General features: G+C 40.0%; 2 protein-coding genes across 4 annotated transcripts in view; both read left to right on the top strand.

Moving 5' to 3' along the window:
- The window catches only part of LOC134298715 (nucleolar protein 4-like), a 155,241-nt gene extending 140,076 nt beyond the window's left edge, over window positions 1–15,165 (top strand). Inside the window, exons 6-8 of the mRNA XM_062979786.1 lie at window positions 6,985–7,184; window positions 7,398–8,049; window positions 15,089–15,165. Coding sequence (XP_062835856.1) covers window positions 6,985–7,184; window positions 7,398–8,049; window positions 15,089–15,165 — 929 coding nt within the window. The remainder of the gene's footprint in view (window positions 1–6,984; window positions 7,185–7,397; window positions 8,050–15,088) is intronic.
- The window catches only part of nol4l (nucleolar protein 4 like), a 113,966-nt gene that overhangs the window by 25,482 nt on the left and 62,188 nt on the right, over window positions 1–26,296 (top strand). The window contains exon 1 of one of the 3 annotated variants that reach the window (XM_062979177.1): window positions 1,489–1,607. The exons of the other annotated variants lie outside the window; for them this stretch is intronic. The gene's annotated coding sequence lies outside the window, so the exon portion shown is untranslated. Of the gene's footprint in view, window positions 1–1,488; window positions 1,608–26,296 lie in introns of those variants that run through there. 3 annotated transcript variants of the gene reach the window in all.

Below are 26,296 nucleotides of genomic sequence, written 5' to 3'. Positions count from 1 at the left end.
GAAAGAAGGAAGGAAGGAAGGAAGGAAGGAAGAAGGAAGGAAGGAAGGAAGGAAGGAAGGAAGGAAGGAAAGAAGGAAGGAAGGAAAGAAGGAAGGAAGGAAAGAAGGAAGGAAGGAAAGAAAGAAGGAAGTAAATAATCAAGGAAGGAAGGAAAGAAGGAAGGAAATAAGGAAGGAAGGGAGGAAGGAAGGAAGGAAGAAAAGGAGGAAGGAAGGGAAGGAAAGAAGGAAGGAAGGAAATAAGGAAGGAAGGAAAGAAGGAAATAAGGAAGGAAGGAAGAGAGGAAGGAAGGAAAGAAGGAAAGAAGAGAAAGAAGGCAGGAAAGAAGGAAGGAAGGAAATACGGAAGGAAGGAAATAAGGAAGGAAGGAAGGAAGGAAGGAAGGAAGGAAAGAAGGAAGGAAGGAAGAAAAAGAGGAAGGAAGGAAGGAAAGAAGGAAGGAAGGAAAGAAGGAAGGAAATAAGGAAGGAAGGAAAGAAGGAAATAAGGAAAGAAGGAAGGAAATAAGGAAGGAAGTAAGGAAGGAAGGAAGGAAGGAAGGAAGGAAATAAGGAAGGAAGGAAGGAAGGAAGAGAGGAAGGAAGGAAAGAAGGAAAGAAGGAAGGAAGGAAGAAGAGAAAGAAGGAAGGAAGGAAGGAAAGAAGGAAGGAAGGAAAGAAGGAAGGAAGGAAAGAAGGAAGGAAGGAAGGAAGGAAGGAAAGAAGAAGAAGGAAATAAGGAAGGAAGGAAAGAAGGAAGGAAGGAAGGAAGGAAAGAAGGAAGGAAGGAAAGAAGGAAGGAAGGAAGGAAATAAGGAAGGAAGGAAGGAAGGAAGGAAATAAGGAAGGAAGGAAGGAAGAAAGGAAGGAAGGAAATAAGGAAGGAAGGAAGAAGAGAAAGAAGGAAGGAAGGAAGAAGAGAAAGAAGGAAGGAAGGAAGAGAGGAAGGAAGGAAATAAGGAAGGAAGGAAGAGAGGAAGGAAGGAAAGAAGGAAGGAAGGAAGAAGAGAAAGAAGGAAGGAAGGAAGGAAAGAAGGAAGGAAGGAAAGAAGGAAGGAAAGAAGGAAGGAAAGAAGGAAGGAAGGAAGGAAGGAAGGAAGGAAAGAAGGAAGGAAATAAGGAAGGAAGGAAAGAAGGAAGGAAATAAGGAAATAAGGAAGGAAGGAAGGAAGGAAGGAAGGAAATAAGGAAGGAAGGAAGGAAGGAAGAGAGGAAAGAAGGAAGGAAGGAAGGAAGGAAGGAAGGAAGGAAAGAAGGAAGGAAGGAAGGAAGGAAGGAAGGAAGGAAGGAAGAGGAAGGAAGGAGAGAAGAGCGAGGGGCTTTTGTCTCCTCCCCTCCCCGCCAGGAATCCCGTGGGATGATTGAGGGCTGTGTCGTGGGGAGGGGGAGAGAGAGAGAGAGAGAGAAGGGAGGGGGGAGGGGGGAGGGGGGGTTCTCCTTCGGTTGCCAACCGAAGGCTTCTGTTGGGTTCGGAATGCGAAGGAGGGCGGGGGGGGGGGGGGGGGGTCCGGCTCAGGCTCAACGGAAAAGAAGCGGCGGAGAGGCAGCCCGAGGGGGGCGTGGGCCACGCAGGAAAAGAGGAGGAGGAGGAGGAGGAGGAGGAAAAAGCCACGCGTGGAGAGCCGTGGGTGAGGAGGAAGGGGAGGGGGGGAGAGTGGGGAGGGGGCGCGTGGGAGGCAGCACGTGACGGCCGTGAGCCCAGGAGGAAGTTGCGCGTGGGTTTGAGGGAGGAACCCCCAGGATCCGCGTTTTGCGTGTGTGCGTGTCTCTCTCTCTCTCTCTCTACTCTACACCCATGTCATTTCATATCGGCTCCCTCTCACGCGTGTGTGTGTGTGTGTGTGTGTGTGTCTCTACATCTATGTCATTTCACGCGTGGCCGAGTGGGATGGTCTTCCAAGTATTGGGTGGCCACCTCTCTTCCTTACCCTCCGGATCTGGATCTCTGTGTGGAGGGAGGTGTCTTGACTTCCTCCCTGAGCGGCTTTATCGGTGTACTTTGAAATGATAATAATATATTAACAACAATAATAGGACTCAACGCATGTCTTTTATTTTTAATGCTCATGTTTGCACTGCCTTGGCTTTGTTTTGAATTTGTTTTGAACCCTACCTCACAACCTCTGAGGATGCCTGCCATAGATGTGGGCGAAACGTCAGGAGAGAATGCTTCTGGAACATGGCCACACAGCCCGAAAGACATACAACAACCCTGTGATCCCGGCCATGAAAGCCTTCGACAACACTTTGTTTTGAATTGTTTGGGTGCCCTCTTTGGTTTGCAAAGTAGGATTGTCACTTCTCTTTCTTATCATCCACACCTATATCTCTTTAGGGAGGTGTCTTTACTTTGTGCGATCCCTTGAGCTGCTTTATTAGTGTAGTTTGAAAACATCATCATCATCATCATCATCATCATCATCATCATCATGCATTTTGATATCCTCCAGGAAACATTTTATTTTCAGTACTCATGTTTGCAGTACTTTGGCTTTGTTTTGAATTCTTTGGGTGCCCTGTTTGCTTAGGATTGCCTTGCAAATAAGATTGTCACCTCTCTTATCATCAAGATCTCTGTACAGAGGTGTCTCTACTTCCTTACTGAGTTGCTTTATCAGTGTAGTTTGAAATTACAGTAGAATCTCACTTATCCAACACTCGCTTATCCAACGTTCTGGATTATCCAACGCATTTTTGTAGTCAATGTTTTCAATACATCGTGATACTTTGGTGCTAAATTCGTAAATACAGTAATTACTACATAGCATTAATGTGTAATGAACTACTTTTTCTGTCAAATTTGTTGTCTAACATGATGTTTTGGTGCTTAATTTGTAAAATCATAACTTATTTTGATGTTTAATAGGCTTTTTCTTAATCTCTCCTTATTATCCAACATATTCACTTATCCAACATTCTGCCGACCCGTTTATGTTGGATAAGTGAGACTCTACTGTATAACAATGGGACACAAGATATTTCTATTATTATTATGATTATGATTATTATTGTATTGTGGAAGGCTTTGTTGTTGTTGTTGTTGTTATTATTATATTATATCTATATATATAAATGAGTGATGGCATCACGGCGACCAACAAAACAACAAAACTACAGGCCCCCCAACCTCGAAATTTGACAACACAACCCATCATCTACGCCTCTAGGTTGATACAACAAAAAGAAAAGAAAAATAAAGTCCTAATTAGAGGGAAAGGAATAATTGTTTTTATCCAATTGCTGCCAGTTAGAGGGCTAATCTCTGCCCACTTGGTCTCCTAGCAACCAACTTAGCCCAGGGGACAGGCAGACTTAGGCCTCGGCCTCTTCCACAGATTATCTAATTTGCACTGGATTATATGGCAGTGTAGACTCAAGGCCCTTCCACACAGCTATATAACCCATTTATAATCTTATATTATCTGCTTTGGATTATCTGGACTCCACACTGCCATATAATCCACTTCAGTGTGCATTTTATCCAGCTGTGAAGAAGGGGCCTCATATCATCCAGTTCTAAACAGATAATATAAGATTATAAATATAATATGTAATAATTACTGTGATATAGAATCATAGAATCATAGAATAGTAGAGTTGGAAGAGACCTAATGGGCCATTCAGTCCAACCCCATTCTGCCAAGAAGCAGGAAATCGCATTCAAAGCGATTAATAATAATACAGAACAATATAATCTCTAAAATCAGGACAGTAAATAAAGAGCAACACTCTGAAAGCATAAGCCACAGCAACGCGTGGCCGGGCAAAGCTAGTAATATTATATTTGTAATGCTCACGTTTGCACTGCCTTAGCTTTGTTTTTGAATTCCTTGGGTACCCTGTTTGCTTGGGATTGCCTTGCAAATTTGATTGTCACCTCTCTTTCTCATCAATCCAGATCTAGATCTCTGTATAAAGGTGTCTCACACTTTTTTACTTAGTTGCTTTATCAGTGTAGTTTGAAATAATAATAATAATAATAGTTGGACTCAATGTATTTCTATTATTATTATTGTGTTGTCGAAGGCATTATTATTATTATTATTATTATTATTATTATTATTATTATTATTATATTTTCAATGCTTATGTTTGCAATGCCTTGGCTTTGTTTTGAATTGTTTGGATACCCTGTTTCCTTGGGATTGCCTTGCAAGTTGGATTTTCACTTCTCTTTCTTAACATCCAGATCTAGATCTCTGTATAGAAGTATCTCTACTTCCTTACTGAGTTGCTTTTTGTATTTGAAATAGTAATAACAATAGGACACAAGGTATTTCTATTATTATTGTTTTTGTTGTTATTGTGTTGTCGAAGACATTATTATTATTATTATTATTATTATTATTATTATTATTACTGTCATGGTCATGTTTGTAGTGCCTTGGCTTTGTTTCTGACTTGTTTGGTTGCCCACCTGAAATAGTAATAACAATAGGACGCAAAGCATTTCTATTATTATTGTTTTTGTTGGTATTGTGTTGTCGAAGACATTATTATTATTATTATTGTCATGGTCGTGTTTGCAGTGCCTTGGCTTTGTTTCTGACTTGTTTGGTTGCCCACCTGAAATAGTAATAACAACAGAACACAAGGTATTTCTATTATTATTGTTTTTGTTGTTATTGTGTTCTCGAAGACATTATTATTATTATTATTATTATTATTATTATTATTATTATTATTATTATTATTATATTTTCAGTGCTCATGTTTGCACTGCCATGGCTTTGTTTTGAATTGTTTGGCTGGGATTGCCTTATCACCCAGAGATATATCACTGTACAGAGGAGTCTCTACTTCCTTACTGAGTTGCTTTATCAGTGTAGTTTGAAATAGTAATAACAATAGGACGCAATATATTTCTATTATTTATGTATTTATTTATTTATTACAATAAATAAATTACCATTATTATTTTATTATGACACTGCAAACAAGATAGATATGCTGGATTTCGTATCACAAAATCACAAGTCGAACACTTCCCGAGTGTCTAGGATTGTGTGATGTATTTTCGGATGATGCGCGCAGATCCCAGCAGGGTGGCCTTTTGCAGTTGACAGATCGTAATTTTGTCAATGTCTATTGTTTCCAAATGCCGGCTGAGATCTTTTGGCACGGTAATTACTATTATTATTATTATTATTATTATTATTATTATTATTATTATTATGCTGTCGAAGACAGTTATTATACACACACACACCCACACACACACCTATATATATAAAAGATTGATGGCATCACGGCGACCCACAAAACAACGAAACTACAAGCCCCCCCAAACTCGAAATTTGACAACACAACCCATCATCCACGCCTCTAGGTTGATACAACAAAAAGCAAAGAAAAATAAAGTCCTAATTAGAGGGAGAGAAATAATTGTTTTTATCCAATTGCTGCCACTTAGAAGGCTAAGCTCTGCCCACTTGGTCTCCTAGCAACCTACTCAGCCCAAGGGACAGGCACAGTTAGGCCTCACTTAGGCCTCTTCCACAGATTATCAGATTTTAACTGGATTATATGGCAGTGTAGACTCAAGGCCCTTCCACACAGCTATATAACCTATTTAGAGTCTTATATTATCTGCTTTGAAATGGATTATCTTGACTCCACACTGCCATATAATCCACTTCAGTGTGCATACTAAACATAAAGACAACCATACAACAGACATTCAATACCACCACTACCTCAACAATTTCTCACCAACACCACCAGACAATGCCACAGCAACGCATGGCCGGGCACTGCTAGTGTATATATGTATGTATGTATGTGTGTGTGTGTGTATGTATGTGTATATATATATATATATATATATATATATATATATATACACATACATACTAGCTGTGCCTGGCCACGCGTTGCTGTGGCAAAGTGGTGGTGGTATTGGTTAAAAATTGTTGTGTAATTTTTATTTGACGTTATTTGCAATTTTTTATTAATTTTATTGTAAGTTATATTTTTATTTATTATATTTTATTATTTTCTTGTATTATTTTTAGTTATTTTCTGTATTAGTAATAATACATAGTAATAGTAATAGTATTTTATTGTAATAGTATTTTATTGTATCAATTTTTTTAGTGTTTTTTATTATTTTTTATTGGGTTGCTATTGTAAGTTCTCTTTTTATTATATTTTATTTTTTTTCTTGTATTATTTTTAGTTATTTTCTGTTATAGTATTTTATTGTATTAATTTTTTAGTGTTTATTATTATTTTTTATTGGGTTGCTAGGAGACCAAGTTGGAGGAGCTTAGCCTTCTAACTGGCAGCAATTGGATAAAAGCAATTATTCCTCTCTCTCTAATTAGGACTTTATTTTTCTTTTCTTTTTGTTGTATCAACCTAGAGGCGTGGATGATGGGTTGTGTTGTCAAATTTCGAGGTTGGGGGGCCTGTAGTTTTGTTGTTTTGTGGGTCGCCGTGATGCCATCACTCTTATACAGTAGAGTCTCACTTATCCAACATAAACGGGGCCGGCAGAACCTTGGATAAGCGAATATGTTGGATAATAAGGAGGGATTAAGGATAAGCCTATTAAACATCAAATTAAGTTATGATTTTACAAATTAAGCACCAAAACATCATGTTAGACAACAAATTTGTCAGAAAAAAGTAGTTCAGTACACAGTAATGCTATATAGTAATTACTGTATTTATGAATTTAGCACCAAAATATCACGATATATTGAAAGCATTGACTACAAAAATGTGTTGGATAATCCAGAACGTTGGATAAGCGAGTGTTGGATAAGTGAGACTCTACTGTATATATAGATAGATTGTAATGGTCATGTTTGCAATGCCTTGGCTTATGTTTTTGACTTCTTTGGCTGCCCACCTGCCGCCTTTTAAAGTCCTTCTCTATGTACCGGCATAAAAGTGAGCTTGGCAAAAAAATTTTTAAAAAGTCAATGGATAGATAGATATCCACGTGGGACTCTTGCTTGGCTGCGACTGGAGAGTGTATGGAACCCCGCCCCTGAGAAGTGGGGAAGGGGTTTCCCAAGAAAGAAAGAAAGAAAGAAAGAAAGGAAGGAAGGAAGGAAGGAAGGAAGGAAGGAAGGAAGGAAGGAAGGAAGGAAGGAAGGAAAGACGGGAAAAAGGAAGGAAGGAAGGAAGTAAGGAAGGAAGGAAGGAAGGAAGGAAGGAAGGAAGGAGGAAGGAAAGATGGGAAAAAGGAAGGAAGGAAGTAAGGAAGGAAAGAAGGAAGGAAGGAAGGAAGGAAAGAAGGAAGGGAGGAAGGAAGGAAGGAAGGAAGGAAGGAAGGAAGGAAGGAAGGAAGAAGGAAGGAAGGAAGGAAAGAAAGAAGGAAGGAAAGAAGGAAGGAAGGAAGGAAGGAAGGAAGGAAGGAAGGAAGGAAGGAAGGAAGGAAGGAAAGAAAGAAAGAAAGAAAGAAAGGAGGGAGGGAGGGAGGGAGGGAGGGAGGGAGGGAGGGAGGGAGGGAGGAAGAAAAGAAGGAAGGAAGGAAGGACGGAAGGACGGAAGGAAGGAAGAAAAGGAGGAAGGAAGGAAGAGAGGAAGGAAAGAAGGACGGAAGGAAGGAAGGAAAAACGGAAAGAAGGAAGGAAGGAAGGAAGGAAGTAAGGAAGGAAAGAAGGAAGGAAGGAAGGAAGGAAAGAAAGAAAGAAAGAAAGAAAGAAAGAAAGAAAGAAGGAAGGAAGGAAGGAAGGAAGGAAGGAAGGAAGGAAGGAAGGAAGGAAGGAAGGAAAGAAAGAAGGAAAGAAAGAAAGAAAGAAGGAAGGAAGGAAGGAAGGAAGGAAGGAAGGAAGGAAGGAAGGAAGGAAAGAAGGGAGGGAGGGAGGGAGGAAGAAAAGAAGGAAGGAAGGAAGAGAGGAAGGAAAGAAGGAAGGAAAGAAGGGAGGGAGGGAGGAAAGAAGGAAGGAAGGACGGAAGGAAGTAAGGATGGAAGGAACGAGGAAAAGGAGGAAGGAAGGAAGGAAGAAAAGGAGGAAGGAAGGAAAGAAGGAAAGAAAGAAGGGAGGGAGGGAGGGAGGGAGGAAGAAAAGAAGGAAGGAAGGAAGGAAGGAAGGAAGGAAGGAAGGAAGGAAGGAAGGAAGGAAGGAAAGAAAGAAGGAAAGAAAGAAGGGAGGGAGGGAGGGAGGGAGGGAGGGAGAAGAAAAGAAGGAAGGAAGGACGGAAGGAAGGAAGTAAAGACGGAAGGAAGGAAGGGAGGGAGGGAGGGAGGAGGAAGGAAGGAAGGAAGGAAAGAAGGGAGGGAGGGAGGGAGGAAGAAAAGAAGGAAGGAAGGAAGAGAGGAAGGAAAGAAGGAAGGAAAGAAGGGAGGGAGGGAGGAAAGAAGGAAGGAAGGACGGAAGGAAGTAAGGATGGAAGGAACGAGGAAAAGGAGGAAGGAAGGAAGGAAGAAAAGGAGAAGGAAGGAAAGAAGGAAAGAAAGAGGGAGGGAGGGAGGGAGGGAGGGAGGGGAGGAAGAAAAGAAGGAAGGAAGGAAGGAAGGAAGGAAGGAAGGAAGGAAGGAAGGAAGGAAGGAAGGAAGGAAGGAAGGAAGGAAGGAAGGAAGGAAGGAAAGAAAGAAGGAAAGAAAGAAGGAAAGAAAGAAGGGAGGGAGGGAGGGAGGGAGGGAGGGAGGAAGAAAAGAAGGAAGGAAGGACGGAAGGAAGGAAGTAAAGACGGAAGGAAGGAAGGGAGGGAGGGAGGGAGGAAGGAAGGAAGGAAGGAAAGAAAGAAGGGAGGGAGGGAGGGAGGAAGAAAAGAAGGAAGGAAGGAAGGAAGGAAGGGGGAGAGAGAGAGAGCGGGGGTGGTCCTTTCGGGGAGGAGAGGGTGGGGGCGAGGGTTTGCGCGTGGGAGAGGCGCCGCCCGCCTCCCGGTCCGTGGGAAGAGCCGTTTCTCCCAACATTCGGGTTCGGACTGTCATCCTGCTTGGCGACCCCCTCCCCTCCTGGGCCCCCTCCCCCTCCTTGAGGAGGAGATGCCTCTCCTGAGCCTGGAGAAAGGTTGAGGGTGAGCGCGTCCTTCGTGGGAGAGAGAGTGAGTGGGAGAGGCAGAGCACAAAAGCCCAGGGAGGGAAAAATGGGGAGGGGGCTGGGAGCCCACCAAGGCGCCTTGGAGAGGAGAGGAGAGGAGAGGAGGGGGGTGGGCTTCTCCTCCTGCTCAGCACCGATCTCCCCTTCCCTCTCTCCATCCTCCCTTTTCTCTATCTACCTGGAGAGAAAGAAAAGAAAGGAGGGAAGGGAGAGGGGATGTGCGGGCTGAGTCGGTGGTCTTTCCCTCCCCCTCCCCAATTCCCTGCTCTGTTCCGTCATCTAATAACAACTAAACACAGCTATCTATTCTAAACAATATCTGAGAAATAGGCACCACAATAAAGGCTCAAAGCATAGAACACAATAATACTTTATGTACCAATAATTATAAAGATCTGTGCGTCCTGTGAGACGCCGGTTGCGGAAACAGGAGTGTCGACTTCTTCCGTGACGGCTTCAGAAAACTTGTTCATTGTTGGCAGAAACGTATCCAATTGTCTGGTGATGATGTGGGAAAGTGAACAGTGGTAGTTAAAAAGCACATTCTAAGGATTATTTCTGCGTTTGATTTATTAAAATATTCCCACCCAAACCCAAGTAATGAAGGTGGAGGCATTACTTTTCATTCAACCCTCGTATAAATAAAATTGTTGTTGTTATTATTATTATTATTATTAAGTTTCAGAATGTGGCTTGACTAGAACTGAACTGGATTATATCAGTCTACACTGCCCTATGATTCTATGATTCTATAATTCAGGCCCCTTCTACACTGTCCTTATATCTCAGGATCTGATCCCAGGTTATCTGCTTTGAACTGGATTCTATGAGTTTCCGCTGCCAGTTAAACTGGGATCAGATCCTGGGATACAGGGCAGTGTAAAAGGGGCTTCAGATCAATGCAGTTAACCCACATTCTGAAACCAGATTATAAAGCAGTGTAGATTAGTGTGTTGTCTTTCATGGCCGGGATCACAGAGTTGTGTTTTTTCTGCGCTGTATGGCCATGTTCCAGAAGCATTATCTCCTGACGTTTCGCCCACATCTATGGCAGGCATCCTCACAACCCCTGTGGATGCCTGGCATAGATGTGGGCGAAACGTCAGGAGAGAATGCTTCTGGGACATGGCCATGCAGCCCGGAAAACATACAACAACCCTGTGTAGATTAGTGTCTGAAATTGGTTTTGTCGATTTACTCCTCCGAAACAGAGCCTACAGCTGCTGGGATTTGTTGGCAATGCTGATGGAATTGGGAGAAGCTGTTTCAGTTTGGATTGCCACTCCCAGAATCCCCTGAACTTGTATAAAGGGACCTTTTGGATCTTATGTGTGTCTGTTCCTTGGACCCACCTACCATGTTTCCCCGAAAATAAGACAGTGTCTTATATTATTTTTTTGCTCCCAAAGATGCGCTAGGTCTTATTTTCAGGGGGTGTCTTATTTTTCCATGAAGAAGAATTCACATTTATTGTTGAACAAAAGAATGAACATTTATTATATACTGTACAGTAGTTTTCATCACAAAGCAACATAACCAAACCAGACAAACTGTGACTCCTGTCAAGAATTTCTTGTTATTACCATTATTTTCATGTACAACTTGTATGTACATTGACCAATCCTGCAAGTTCTGGTGTTTTGTTTGGCTGGCGCCGGGCATGCTTCCAAACAAAAACTTTGCTAGGTCTTACTTTTGGGGGAGGCCTTATATTTAGCAATTCAGCAAAACCTCTGCTAGGTCTTATTTTTTGGGGATGTCTTATTTTCAGGGAAACAGGGTATATTAGAGCATCATATACGTAGTAATGTTAGCAATAATAATACAAATAATAATACAGCTGATGACCAAATTCAGTCAGCTGTAGTGGCACGCAGTCATAACTTACAGAGTATAAAGATTTATAGACTGCAATCATCCAGATTTAAATGCTACACAGAACAGTTTTCATTATAAAACATATACAGTAGAGTCTCACCTATCCAACACTCACTTATCCAACGTTGTAGATTATCCAACACTAAGATAAGACTGTCTGATTAAATCATTATTCTCATCTTCTTCAATGTAAATGTGCTTGTGTATCCTTTTAATAATAATAGAGTAAAATAATACATGTAATAATAATAATAATAATAATAATAATAAAAATAAATACAGGAAAAATAATACATGTAATAATAAATAGAGTAGATTAATAAATGTAATAATAATAATAAGATCAGAGTGAAATAATAAATGTATTAATAATAATAATAATAATAATAATAATAGAGTAAAATAAATGTAATACAGTAGAGTCTCACTTATCCAAGCTTCGCTTATCCAAGTTTCTGGATTATCCAAGCCATTTTTGTAGTCAATGTTTTCAATACATGGTGATATTTTGGTGCTAAATTTGTAAATACAGTCATTACTACATAGCATTACTGTGTATTGAACTACTTTTTCTGTCAAATTTGTTGTATAACATGACGTTTTGGTGCTTAATTTGTAAAATCATAACCTAATTTGATGTTTAATAGGCTTTTCCTTAATCCCTCCTTATTATCCAACATATTTGCTTAACCAACATTCTGCTGGCCCATTTATGTTAGATAGAGATAGATCAGGCCTGGGCAAACTTGGGCCCTCCAGGTGTTTTGGACTCCAACTCCCACCATTCCTAACAGCCGGTATCAACACGATGTATTGAAAACATTGACTACAAAAATGTGTTGGATAATCCAGAACGTTGGATAAGCAAATGTTGGATAAGTGAGACTCTACTGTATGTTGGGCACATGTCGGATGGAAGTGGTATGGGCTGAAATGGTTGCTTTTGGAAGGGATCTCAGTAATGAAGGAGAACGTTTTGCTAAAAAGGTTGTTTTTATTTCAATATTTTATTTATCATGTCAGGAGCAAACCGAGGGTATAGTTGTAATGTATTAAAAAAAACACAAGCAAAGTTTGAAAACATGATACTAAATATCCTTTGATCAATAGTTTACCACTTGGAGTGACTCTGGTGTTGCTATAAGAAGGTCCTTTATTGTGCATGTGGCAGGGCTCAGGTTGCATTGCAGTCAGTGGTCTGTGGTTTGCTCTCCTCCCCACTCGCATGTCGTGGACTCCACTTTTGTGGCCCCATTTCTTAAGGTTGGCTCTTCATCTCGTGGTGCCAGAGCCTTCCAAGTTGCCCAGTCTTCTGTGTGCCCAGGTGGGAGTTTCTCATCCGGTATCAGCCACGGATTGAGGTTCCGGGTTTTAGCCTGCCACTTTTGGACTCTTGCTTGCTGAGAGTATTCCTGTAGATCTTAAAAAACTATTTCTTGATATAAGGCATTGGCGTGCTGGCTGATACCCAAAGAGAGAATGGGCCGGAGATGTCAATACCTTACCTTGCTCTTTTCATTGTTGTCAATATTAATCATACTAAATGACATTTCATTTAAATATACTGTATATACTCGAGTATAAGCCTAGTTTTTCAGACCTTATTTAGGACTGAAAAAGCCCACGTCGGCTTATACTCGAGTGAGAGTCCTAGTTGGCTTATATTCGGGTCGGCTTATACTCAAGTATATGTGGTACATTTATTATTTTTCTCTATTATTACTGGTATTATTATATTTGTTATTTTACTCTATTAATTTTTATTATTACATGTATTATTTTACTCTATTTTTGTTACTACAGTAGAGTCTCACTTATCCAACATTCACTTATCCAACATTCTGGATTATCCAACGCATTTTTGTAGTCAATGTTTTCAATACATCGTGATGTTTTGGTGCTAAATTCGTAAATATAGTAATTACTACATAACATTACTGTGTATTGAACTGCTTTTTCTGTCAAATTTGTTGTATCACATGATGTTTGGGTGCCTAATTTGTAAAATCATAACCTATTTTGATGTTTAATAGGCTTTTTCTTAATCCCTCCATATTATCCAACATATTCGCTTATCCAACATTCTGCCGGCCCGTTTATGTTGGATAAGTGAGACTCTACTGTATTACATTTATTATTTTACTCTATTATTATTGTTACTATTACACTTATTTTACTTTATTTTTATAATTATTAATACATTTATTAATTCACTCTGATCCTATTATTATTACATTTGTTATTTTGCTGTATTTTATTATTACTATTACATTTATTATTTTACTCTATTATTATTAAAAGGGCACATAAGCCCATTTACATTGAAGAAGATGAGAATAATGATTTAATCAGAGTTGGACGGTCTGATCTTAAATTACATTTTTATGTAAATATTCAAAAACATTTCGTTGCTTCCCAGAGAAAGTGGAGATGTATATGCTCTGATGTTGTTTTAAAAGAGGAAGTATAATAACAATAACAATATATGGGTGAGCTGGATTGCTGTTAGTTTCCCGGGCTGTCTAGCCATGTTCCAGAAGCATTCTCTCCTGACGTTTCGCCCACATCTATGGCAGGCATCCTCAGAGGATGTGGTGTCTTTTGGAAAACTAATCAAGTGGGGTTTATATATCTGTGGAAGGTCCAGATTGGGAAAAAGAACTATTGTCAGTTGGAGGCCAGCGTAAACAATGCAATTGGCCACCTTGATTAGCATTAAATAGCCTTGCAGCTTCAAAGCCTGGCTTCTTCCTCCACAGGGGAATCCATTGTTGAGAGGTATTAGCTGGCCCTGATTGTTTCCTGTTTGGAATTCATTTGTTTTCTGAGTGTTGTCCTTTATTTAGAGTTTTATTTTAGAGTTTTGTAAATACTGGTAGCCATATTTTGTTCATTTTCATGATTTCCTCGTTTCTGTTGAAATTGTCCACCTGCTTGTGGATTTCAATGGCTTCTCTGTGTAGCCTGACATGGTGGTTGTTACGAGTGGTCCAGCATTTCTGTGTTCTCAAATACAGTAGAGTCTCACTTATCCAACATTCACTTATCCAATGTTCTGGATTATCCAACGTATTTTAGTAGTCAATGTTTTCAATGCATTGTGATATTTTGGTGCTAAATTCGTAAATACAGTAATTACTACACAGCATTACTGCATATGGAACTACTTTTTCTGTCAAATTTGTTGTCTAACATGATGCTTTGGTGCTTCATTTGTAAAATCATAATCTAACTTGATGTTTAATAAGCTTTTCCTTAATCCCTCCTTATTATCCAACATATTCGCTTATCCAACATTCTGCCGGCCCGTTTATGTTGGATAAGTGAGACTCTTCTGTAATATAATAATATCCAGGTTGGTTCATCAGGTGTTCTGCTATGGCTGACTTCTCTGGTTGAATCAGGGCTTAACCCCCCGTGGCTCAGTGGGTTAAACCCTTTTGCCGGCAGGACTGATGACTTGAAGGTTGGGTTGATGACCCGAACTTCTCTGCTTGGATTAATCCAATGTGCCTTTCATGTTCCTCGATTCGTGTTTGGTGGTCTCTATGTAGACTTGAGGAGCCCCCGGTGGCGCAGCGGGTTACACCGCTGAGCTGCTGAACTTGCTGACCGAAAGGTCGGTGGTTCGGATCCGGGGACCGGGGAGAGCTCCCGCTGTTAGCCCCAGCTTCTGCCAACTTAGCAGTTCGAAAACATAATTACGTTATGATGGGGCCCCAGGTGGCACAGTGTGTTAAAGTGCTGAGCTGCTGAACTTGCGGACCAAAAGGTCCCAGGTTCAAATCCCGGGAGCGGAACGAGCGCCCGCTGTTAGCCCCAGCTCCTGCCAACCTAGCAGTTCAAAAACATGCAAATGTGAGTAGATCAATAGGTACCGCTCCAGCAGGAAACTAACGGCGCTCCATGCAGTCATGCCGGCCACATGACCTTGGAGACGTCTACGGACAACTCTTCGGCTTAGAAAACCCCCAGAGTCGGACACACCTAGACTTGTAGACTTTGTAGACTTGTCCACAGCTGCATGGTATATGGTAGACTCCCTTCCGACCCCTTGCTTTGTGTGTGTTTTCTGTGCCAAAGCCTCCTTCCTTCCTTCCTTCCTTCCTTCCTTCCTTCCCTTTGGGGCGGAGGGGGCTGGGAAGCTCTTGCTCTGGAAATAGCTTCCTCTCCCGAGGAGGAAGGAGGAGGCAAAGGCAAAGCCGGGCTTTGTGGGTCAATCCCTGCTTCAGGCGTCCACCTCCCGGGCACCGGCTCCCTGGGCGAAGATTTGCCTGAGCCGATGAAGGCCGAGGGAAAAAGAGAATAAAAAACAGGGAAAGAGATCTCTATAAGGAGAGAGACCCACACAGGGCTCTCCAACCGAGAAAGTGTCTCCAAAACACAACCAGAGTCTCCACTGCTTTGCAAGACTTTGGAGTTCTCTGTGTTTTGCAAGCCTTCTTGTCTGTCCTCCGCCCCGCTTTCTCCGGCCAGATGTTTGTTTACTTCCTGCATGTATTTTTCTTTCTTTCTTGGGTGGGGAACAATGGAGCCAGGGACGTCACTGCTTCCCTGAATCTTTGGCAAAGCTCAGAGGCTATTAGCAAGTGGCAAGGCTCTGGAAACATCATGGAAGAGTTCGAACCTCAGGCTTTTTTAAATTTGTGTGTGTCAGGAGCAACCGGAGTTGCTTCTGGAGTGAGAGAATTGGCCGTCTGCAAGGACGTTGCCCAGGGGACGCCCGGATGTTTTTGATGTTTTATCATCCTTGTGGGAGGCTTCTCTCATGACCCCGCATGGAGCTGGAGCTGATAGACGGAGCTCATCCGCGCTCTCCCCGGGTGGGATTCGAACCTGGCAGCCTTCAGGTCAGCAACCCAACCTTCAAGTCACAAGGCTTTTATCCCCTAGGCCACCGAAGGCTCCGAACCTCAGGCTGTGTCCATAGCTTGTCAATGAAAGGTCGCTTGGAGTGAGTATTTGCATCCTCACATGGACACATTCGTCCATTTCCTGCAAAACCCAGGACTAATGAATTATAGTGTTGGAAAGGATCCCTAAAGAGGCCATCCAGTCCAACCCCTTCTGCACAATTTAAATCCCAACACAATTTAAATCTCAACCTCTGCTTGAGCACCTCCAGAAAAGGAGGTTCCAGTAGACTGCTCTAAACATCATAGCTCTAAACATCAGGAAGTTCTTCCTAATGGAGTGATGGGCAACCTATGACACGCGTGTCAGCACTGACACGCGTGTCAGCACTGACACGCCTAGCCATTTTTGCTGACACCCTGCCACATGCAGATTGATTGGATGACTATGTCTTTTGTGGTCAAATTTGGTGTGATTTGGTCCAGTGGTTTTGTTGTTTACTCCATGGGAATTATGCACATTACATTTACATATCATTCTATTATTATTCTATTATTATTAATGTAATATAATTATGATTAATATAATATAATATAATATATGATTATATAATGAATTATATTACAGTAGAGTCTCACTTATCCAACATAAACGGGCCGGCAGAACGTTGGATAAGCGAATATGTTTAAGGATTAAGGAAAAGCCTATTAAACATCAAATTAGGTTATGATTTTATAAATTAAGCACCAAAACATCATGCTATACAACAAATTTGACAGAAAACGTAGTTCAATACGCAGTAATGCTATGTAGTAATTACTGTATTTACGAATTTAGCACCAAAATAACACGATGTATTGAAAACATTGACTACAAAAATGTGTTGGATAATCCAGGATGTTGGATAAGCGAGTGTTGGATAAGTGAGACTCTACTGTAATAATAACTAGCTGTGCCCGGCCACGCGTTGCTGTGGCAAAGTGGTGGTGGTATTGGTTAAAAATTGTGTAATTTTTATTTGACATTATTTGTATTTTTTTATAAATTTTATTGTAAGTTCTCTTTTTATTATATTTTATTTTTTTCTTGTATTATTTTTAGTTATTTTCTGTTATAGTATTTTATTGCATTAATTTTTTAGTGTTTTTAATTATTTTTTAGTGTTTTTAATTTTTTTTATTGGGTTGCTAGGAGACCAAGTTGGAGGAGCTTAGCCTTCTAACTGGCAGCAATTGGATAAAAGCAATTATTCCTCTCCCTCTAATTAGGACTTTATTTTTCTTTTCTTTTTGTTGTATCAACCTAGAGCCATGGATGATGGGTTGTGTTGTCAAATTTCGAGGTTGGGGGGTCTGTAGTTTTGTTGTTTCGTGGGTCGCCATGATGCCATCACTCTTTTATATATATAGATGATTATATAATGAATTATATTATTCATTATTCATGACTACATTGAAACTAGAATAGAGAGAAATCAGTGTGGAAACTGCAAGAGGTACCATAGATTGTTGTACATGGAAATAATGGTAGTAAATAGTTTTTGATTTATTAAATACAGTTATATGTTACAATTATACATTTTTGTTATTTATCTATACATAATGTGAAATTATGGTTTTTTCTCTCTAAGTGACACACCACCCAAGTCATGCTAGATTTTTGGTAAATTTTGACACACCAAGCGCAAAAGGTTGCCCATCATTGTCCTAATGTTTACGTGGAATCTCTTTTTCCTGCAGTTTGAATCCATTTTTCCATTGTGTCCTAGTCTCCGGAACGGCAGGAAAAAATATCTTGGCCTCTCCTCAATAGGACATCCTTTTAAATATGTAAACACGGATGTCATGTCTCCACTTAGCCTTCTCTTTCTAAGCTACATATACCCAGCTTCCTCTGAGGATCATGGTTCCCTAACCCTGGGCATGTTTACACTGTGAAATTGATGCAGTTTTAACCTCTATGGCTCACAGCAATGGAATGATGGGAATTGTAGTTTGGTGAGGCATCAGAACTCTTTGGCAGAGAAGCTGAAGACATGGTGAAACTATTAGCTTCCATGATTGTATAGCAGGTATGGGCAAGCTTGCACCTTCCAGGTGTTTTGGACTCCAATTCCCACAATTCCTAACAGCCTTGGCTTTGTTTTGAATTTGCATGCTGGTCCTAATTGGATTGCATGGCCCTTTGGTGCACGGGTCTAAATATTGCATAAGTAATCCCACTATCATTTAGCTCTGCTTTTGAGAAGCATCTAGGGGTGCATCTACACTGCCGATTTAATGCAGTTTGACCCTATTTTAATTGCCACGGCTCTGGCAGAGAAGGCCAAAGGCCATGCAAAAATACAACACCCAGGCGTTAAAATAAATAAATAAATAAATAAATAAATAATATATCTCATTTGCTGTGTCATACTATGTCTTTTTGTCAATAATAATAATAATAATAATAATAATAATAATAATAATAATAATACATCACACAGTCCTAAACACTTGGGAAGTGTTCGACTTGTGATTTTGTGATGCGAAATCCAGCGCGCATATATATATATATATATATATATATATATATATATATATGTGTGTGTGTGTGTGTGTGTGTGTGTGTGTATCATTTGCTGAGTCATACTCTGTGTTTGTGTCAATAATAATTAAAAATAATAATAATAGATCTCATTTGCTGTCATACTATGTCTTTGTGTCACTAATAATAATAATAATAATAATAATAATAATGATAAATCACACAATCCTATACATTTGGGAAGTGTTCGACTTGTGATTTTGTCATACGAAATCCAGTACAGTAGAGTCTCACTAATCCAAGCCTCGCTTATCCAAGCCTCTGGATAATCCAAGCCATTTTTGTAGTCAATGTTTTCAATACATCGTGATATTTTGATGCTAAAAAATACAGTAATTAAAACATAACATTACTGGGCATTGAACTACTTTTTCTGTCAAATTTTTGTATAACGTGAAGTTTTGGTGCTTAATTTGTAAAATCATAACCTAATTTGATGTTTAATAGGCTTTTCCTTAATCCCTCCTTGTTATCCAAGATATTTGCTTATCCAAGCTTCTGCCGGCCCGTTTAGCTTGGATAAGTGAGACTCTACTGTATATATATCTGGTTTGCTGTGTCATACTATGTCTTTGTGTTAATAATAATAATAATAATAATAATAATAATAATAATAATAATAATAATAAATTTGTGACCTGTCTCTCTTCATGGCTCAAGGCTGGGTACAAAATAGTTAAAACACAGATAAAACAAAGAACCAATAACAATAGCACTAGGTTTAATACAATTGTTTATGTTTGCGGTCTCTAGGTTTTAAATTGCATTGTTTTTATCACTGTTCAAAGCAAGGAAAAAAGTAGTATATAAATATATAAATAGTAGTAGTAGTAGTAGTAGTATATTTATATCCTCTTAACTGAGACATCGAGACCCCATCTACACTGCCATATAATCCAGTTTCGAGTTTAGACTAACTGGGTTGAACCAGTTTATATGGTAGTGTAGACTCATATAATCCAGTTCAGCCTGCATTATATGAGACTGGGTCTACACTGCCATATAATCCAGTATCGGATCCCAGATTATCTGCTTTGTACTGGATTGTATGAGTCCTCTCTGCCATATAATCCAGTTCGGGTCAGATAATCTGGGTTATATGGCAGTGTAGATAGGGCCTATGGCTGAATCTACACTACCACATAAAATCCAGATTATCAAATCAGATAATCCTGTTTCTGAATCTGTATTATCTGCTTTGGACTGGATTATATGAGTCTACACTGCCATATAATCCAGTTTCTGAATCTGGATTATCTGCTTTGATCTGGATTATATGAGTCTACACTGCCATATAATCCAGTTTCTGAATCTGGATTTTCTGCTTTGAACTGGATCATATGTGTCTACACTGCCATATAGTCTAGTTTCTGAGTCCAGTTTATTTGTGTTGAACTGGATTATATGGCAGTGTGCTCATATAACTGGATGTTGAACTGGATTATATGGCAGTGTGCCCATATAACTGGATGTTGAACTGGATTATATGGCAGTGTGCTCATATAACTGGATGTTGAACTGGATTATATGGCAGTGTGCTCATATAACTGGATGTTGAACTGGATTATATGGCAGTGTGCCCATATAACTGGATGTTGAACTGGATTATATGGCAGTGTGCTCATATAACTGGATGTTGAACTGGATTATATGGCAGTGTGCTCATATAACTGGATGTTGAACTGGATTATATGGCTGTGTGCCCATATAACTGGATGTTGAACTGGATTATATGGCAGTGTGCTCATATAACTGGATGTTGAACTGGATTATATGGCAGTGTGCTCATATAACTGGATGTTGAACTGGATTATATGGCAGTGTGCTCATATAACTGGATGTTGAACTGGATTATATGGCAGTGTGCTCATATAACTGGATGTTGAACTGGATTATATGGCTGTGTGCTCATATAACTGGATGTTGAACTGGATTATATGGCAGTGTGCTCATATAACTGGATGTTGAACTGGATTATATGGCAGTGTGCTCATATAACTGGATGTTGAACTGGATTATATGGCAGTGTGCTCATATAACTGGATGTTGAACTGGATTATATGAGCACACTGCCATATAATCCAGGTCAGAACAGATAATCTGGATTGTATATGGCAGTATAGATCCAGCCTAAGTATCTTTATAAAATTTGTAAAATCAGCATTTTTTCAGTGCACAATTTATACTTCCTACAAACGCCGGAAGCTTCGTTTTCATCCCAGAGATGTATTTTTGCAGGGTGACGTCCCTCACAAAGGCTCCGATTAAAATACATCTGCAGCTAATGTATTGTAATTGATTAACTTCTCTCCAGTTACACCGCTGCAAAGGGGTATGGTTTCATGCGCGGCCGCATGATGCGCTGCGAGGGCTCGCGCATTAGGAAACCGGTCAGGAGGGGCCTCTCCGCAAGAGATTTGTAGGGTCAGGTGTGTTTTTCAGGAGATTTGTGTTTTACATTGTATTGAAAGGCTTTTATTGTCAGCTGTTTTGAGCTTCCTTGGTGGATAGTGCAAATATATAAATTATAAACATGAACATAATAATAATAATAATAATAATAATAATAATAATAATAATAATTATTATTATTATTATTGACACAACGACATTGTATGACACAGCAAACAAGATAGATATGCTGGATTTCGTTTCACAAAATCACAAGTCGAACACTTCCCAAGTGTCTAGGACTGTGTGATGTATTTTCGGATGATGCGTGCAGATCCCAGTAAGGTGGCCTTTTGCAGTTGGCAGATCGTAATTTTATCAATGTCTATTGTCTCCAAATGCCGGCTGAGATCTTTTGGCACGGCACCCAGTGTGCCCATCACCACTGGGACCACCTGTACTGGTTTCTGCCAGAGTCTTTGAAGTTCAATCTTGAGGTCCTGATAGCGGCTGAGTTTTTCCTGTTGTTTTTCTTCAATGCGACTGTCACCTGGGATGGCAACATCAATGATCCAAACCTTGTTCTTTTCCACAACTGTGATGTCTGGTGTGTTGTGTTCCAGAACTTTGTCAGTCTGGATTCGGAAGTCCCACAGTATCTATGCGTGTTCATTTTCCACAACCTTTGCAGGTTTGTGATCCCACCAGTTCTTTGCTGCTGGGAGGTGATACTTGAGGCATAGGTTCCAATGAATCATTTGGGCCACATAGTTGTGCCTCTGTTTGTAGTCTGTCTGTGCAATTTTCTTACAGCAGCTGAGGATATGATCAATGGTTTCATCGGTTTCCTTGCACAGTCTGCACAATTATTATTATTATTATTATTATTATTTTTATTATTATTATTATTATTTACCAGACATCACAGTTGTGGAAAAGAAAAAGGTTTGGATCATTGATGTTGCCATCCCAGGTGACAGTCGCATTGACGAAAAACAACAGGAAAAACTCAGCCGCTATCAGGACCTCAAGATTGAACTTCAAAGACTCTGGCAGAAACCAGTGCAGGTGGTCCCGGTGGTGATGGGCACACTGGGTGCCGTGCCAAAAGATCTCAACCGGCATTTGGAAACAATAGACATTGACAAAATTACAATCTGCCAACTGCAAAAGGCCACCCTACTGGGATCTGCACGCATCATCCGAAAATACATCACACAGTCCTAGACACTTGGGAAGTGTTCGACTTGTGATTTTGTGATATGAAATCCAGCATATCTATCTTGTTTGCTGTGTCATAATATAATATAATATAATAATAATAATAATAATAATATAATTTGGGTAGGCTACTGGCTAGCCTTTTTATTATTATGCATATTTTTCATCCAGTAATAAAGAGGAAAAATTAGGGGAAAACCAAAGCTGAAGCAGATTTTTGTAATGTTGTTGTTGTTATTATTATTATTATTATTATTGACACAAAGACATAGTATGACGCAGCAAATGAGATCTATGTGCTGGATTTCGTATCACAGAATCACAAGTCGAACACTTCCCGAGTGTCTAGGACTGTGTGATGTATTTTTGGATGATGCGCGCAGATCCCAGTAAGGTGGCCTTTTGCAGTTGGCAGATCGTAGTTTTGTCAAAGTTTATTGTTTCCAAATGCTGGCTGAGATATTATTATTATTATTTATTTTATGACACAGCAAACAAGATAGACATGCTGGATTTCGTATCACAAAATCACAAGTCGAACACTTCCCAAGTATCTAGGACTGTGTGGTGTATTTTCGGATGATGCGCGCAGATCCCAGTAGGGTGGCCTTTTGCAATTATTATTATTATTATTATTATTATTATTATTATTATTATTATTATTATTATTATTATTATTATATGACACAGCAAACAAGATAGACATGCTGGATTTCATATCACAAATTCACAAGTCCAACACTTCCCAAGTGTCTAGGACTGTGTGATGTATTTTCGGATGATGCGTGCGGATCCCAGTAGGGTGGCCTTTTGCAATTATTATTATTATTATTATTATTATTATTATTATTATTATTATTATTATTATTATTATTATATGACACAGCAAACAAGATAGACATGCTGGATTTCGTATCACAAAATCACAAGTCGAACACTTCCCAAGTATCTAGGACTGTGTGGTGTATTTTCGGATGATGCGCGCAGATCCCAGTAGGGTGGCCTTTTGCAATTATTATTATTATTATTATTATTATTATTATTATTATTATTATTATTATTATATGACACAGCAAACAAGATAGACATGCTGGATTTCATATCACAAATTCACAAGTCCAACACTTCCCAAGTGTCTAGGACTGTGTGATGTATTTTCGGATGATGCGTGCGGATCCCAGTAGGGTGGCCTTTTGCAATTATTATTATTATTATTATTATTATTATTATTATTATTATTATTATTATATGACACAGCAAACAAGATAGACATGCTGAATTTCGTATCACAAAATCACAAGTCGAACACTTCGCAAGTGTCTAGGACTATGTGATGTATTTTCGGATGATGCGTGCAGATCCCAGCAGGGTGGCCTTTTGCAGTTGGCAGATTGTGATTTTGACAATGCCTATTGTTTCCAAATGCCGGCTGAGATCTTTTGGCACGGCACCCAATGTGCCGATCACCACTGGGACCACCTGCACTGGTTTCTACCAGAGTCTTTGAAGTTCAATCTTGAGGTCCTGAGAGCGGCTGAGTTTTTCCTGACGTTCATTGCCAAACGGTGATGGTTTTGGAGAGCTGTGCACTTCGGAGAAACATTAAAAAGGGAGTGGTTTGGAAGCCGGGGCCAAAGAACGCAGGAGAGCAAAGTCCTCGTTCGGGACTTTTTGGACACCTTTGCGGCAGTGACTGTGCCTTTTTTTTAAGTACTCTTTGTAGTTCCTTTAAATAAATTAACATCCTGTTGTTTGTTTCCCTTTTCTTCCCCATCCTCTTTTGTTGAGCATTTGGGGGAAAGGGACCCCAAATGTGTCTGTGCCTTCAAGTTGTCGATGTACGGTGACCCCATGAAATCCAGAGCATTTTCTTAGGCCAGAAAGACAGAGGTTGGATCTACGTTGCCTTATATATAGCTGTTGCTCTATTTTACTGATTTTAACCAGGGGCTTTTGTGAAGTGACATATTTATGTTGGCTGTCATTGTTTAATGTTATTGTTTCTGCAATTTTTGTGCTTTGTACGCCGCCCTGAGTCCCTCTGAGAGATGGTGGCAGGGTACGAGGGTTGAATGAAAAGTAATGCCTCCACCTTCGTAACTCCTCAACGGATGGCAGTACTGGTCTGCAGCAAGTACTGGCTTGTTCAGTAGACTCTCCTCTACAGTTCCATTTGGTGGGAAGCCTTAGCATTGAACGATTGTGTTGTTAAAGTGCGAAGTATGGAACCCTGCGCAAACGGTTGGTCAATGCGACTTAAGCAACATGCAGTCATTGAATTCTTGACAACAGAAGTTGTCACCCCAAAGGAGATTCATTCAGAGAATGCAAGCTGTTTATGGGGATTGTGTTGATGTGAGTACTGTGTGTCATTGGGCAAGTAAGTTTAAAGATGTTGAGGTGGGAACATCTGACTTGCGTGGCAAACAAAGAGTTGGACGTCCTGTGACAGCAACCACCGAGTTTCACAAGCAAAAGGTTGACAGATTGATTCAGGACAATCGTTGTATCCCTCAGAGAGAAATTTCAAGCATAATCGGCATTTCACAAGAACGTGTGGGTCACCTTATTGCTTTGCTTGGCTATCGGAAGATCTGTGCACAATGGGTCCTGTGAGATGCCGGTTGCGGGAACAGAGTGTCGACTTCTTCCGTGACGGCTTCAGAAAACTTGTTCATCATTGGCAGAAACGTATCCAATTGTCTGGTGATGTTGTGGAAAAGTGAACAGTGGTAGTTAAAGAGCACATTCTAAGGATTATTTCTGTGTTTGATTTATTAAAATATTCCCATCCAAACCTAAGTAACGAAGGTGGAAGCATTACTTTACATTCAACCCTCGTATAAGTAAAGTTGTTATTATTATTATTATTCAGTTTCAGAATGTGGCTTGACTTGCACTGAACTGGATTATATCCGTCTACACTGCCCTACAATTCAGGCCCCTTCTACATTGTCATTGTATCCCAGGATCTGATCTGCTTTGAACTGGATTCTATGAGTTTCCGCTGCCAGTTAAACTGCGATCAGATCCTGGGATATAGGGCAGTGTAAAAGGGGCTTCAGATCAATGCAGTTAACCCACATTCTGAAACCAGATTATAAAGCAGTGTAGATTAGTGTGTTGTCTTTCATGGCCGGGATCACAGAGTTGTGTTTTTTCTGCGCTGTATGGCTATGTCCCAGAAGCATTCTCTCCTGACGTTTCGCCCACATCTATGGCAGGCATCCTCACAACCCCTGTGGATGCCTGGCATAGATGTGGGCGAAACGTCAGGAGAGAATGCTTCTGGGACATGGCCATGCAGCCCGGAAAACATACAACAACCCTGTGTAGATTAGTGTCTGAAATTGGTTTTGTCGATTTACTCCTCCGAAACAGAGCCTACAGCTGCTGGGATTTGTTGGCAATGCTGATGGAATTGGGAGAAGCTGTTTCAGTTTGGATTGCCACTCCCAGAATCCCCTCGACTCGTGTTACTTACCTGCTAAGCAGTAGACCCTCTGGATTGTTTTTAGGATTCACTCAGCACTTTTAAGTATTACTCCTGCTGTGTAATTATCCCTCCCTGATAATTCGACATTGCTTTGCACCTTGGCCTGGATCTTTTGACCCACATCGTGATTTTAATATTATTTTGTATATTGATTTTCTAATGACTGTTTTTAACCATGTTGTAGTTTTATTGTTTGGTGATTTGTTTAATGTTTTTATTAGACTTGTATTGTCGTACCCGGGCATGGCCCCATGTAAACCGCCCCGAGTCCCTTCGGGGAGATGGGGCGGGATATAAGAATAAAATTATTATTATTATTATTATTATTATTATTATTATTATTATTGACACAACGACGTTGTATGACACAGCAAACAAGATAGATATGCTGGATTTCGTTTCACAAAATCACAAGTCGAACACTTCCCAAGTGTCTAGGACTGTGTGATGTATTTTCTGATGATGTGTGCAGATCCCAGTAGGGTGGCCTTTTGCAGTTGGCAGATGGTGATTTTGTCAATGTCTATTGTTTCCAAATGCCGGCTGAGATCTTTTGGCACAGCACCCAGTGTGCCCATCACCACCGGGACCACCTGTACTGGTTTCTGCCAGAGTCTTTGAAGTTCAATCTTGAGGTCCTGATAGCGGCTGAGTTTTTCCTGTTGTTTTTCTTCAATGCGACTGTCACCTGGGATGGCAACATCAATGATCCAAACCTTGTTCTTTTCCACAACTGTGATGTCTGGTGTGTTGTGTTCCAGAACTTTGTCAGTCTGGATTCGGAAGTCCCACAGTATCTTTGCGTGTTATTATTGTTGTTATTATTATTATTATTATTATTATTATTATTATTATTATTATTATTATTATTATTATTATTATTATTATTATA

The sequence above is a fragment of the Anolis carolinensis genome, chromosome 4 (genome assembly GCF_035594765.1).
Source record: "Anolis carolinensis isolate JA03-04 chromosome 4, rAnoCar3.1.pri, whole genome shotgun sequence".
NCBI classification, from domain to species: Eukaryota; Metazoa; Chordata; class Lepidosauria; order Squamata; family Dactyloidae; genus Anolis; species Anolis carolinensis.
Note: the sequence above shows the minus strand (reverse complement) of the source record. Positions and strands in the feature narration are given on the sequence as shown.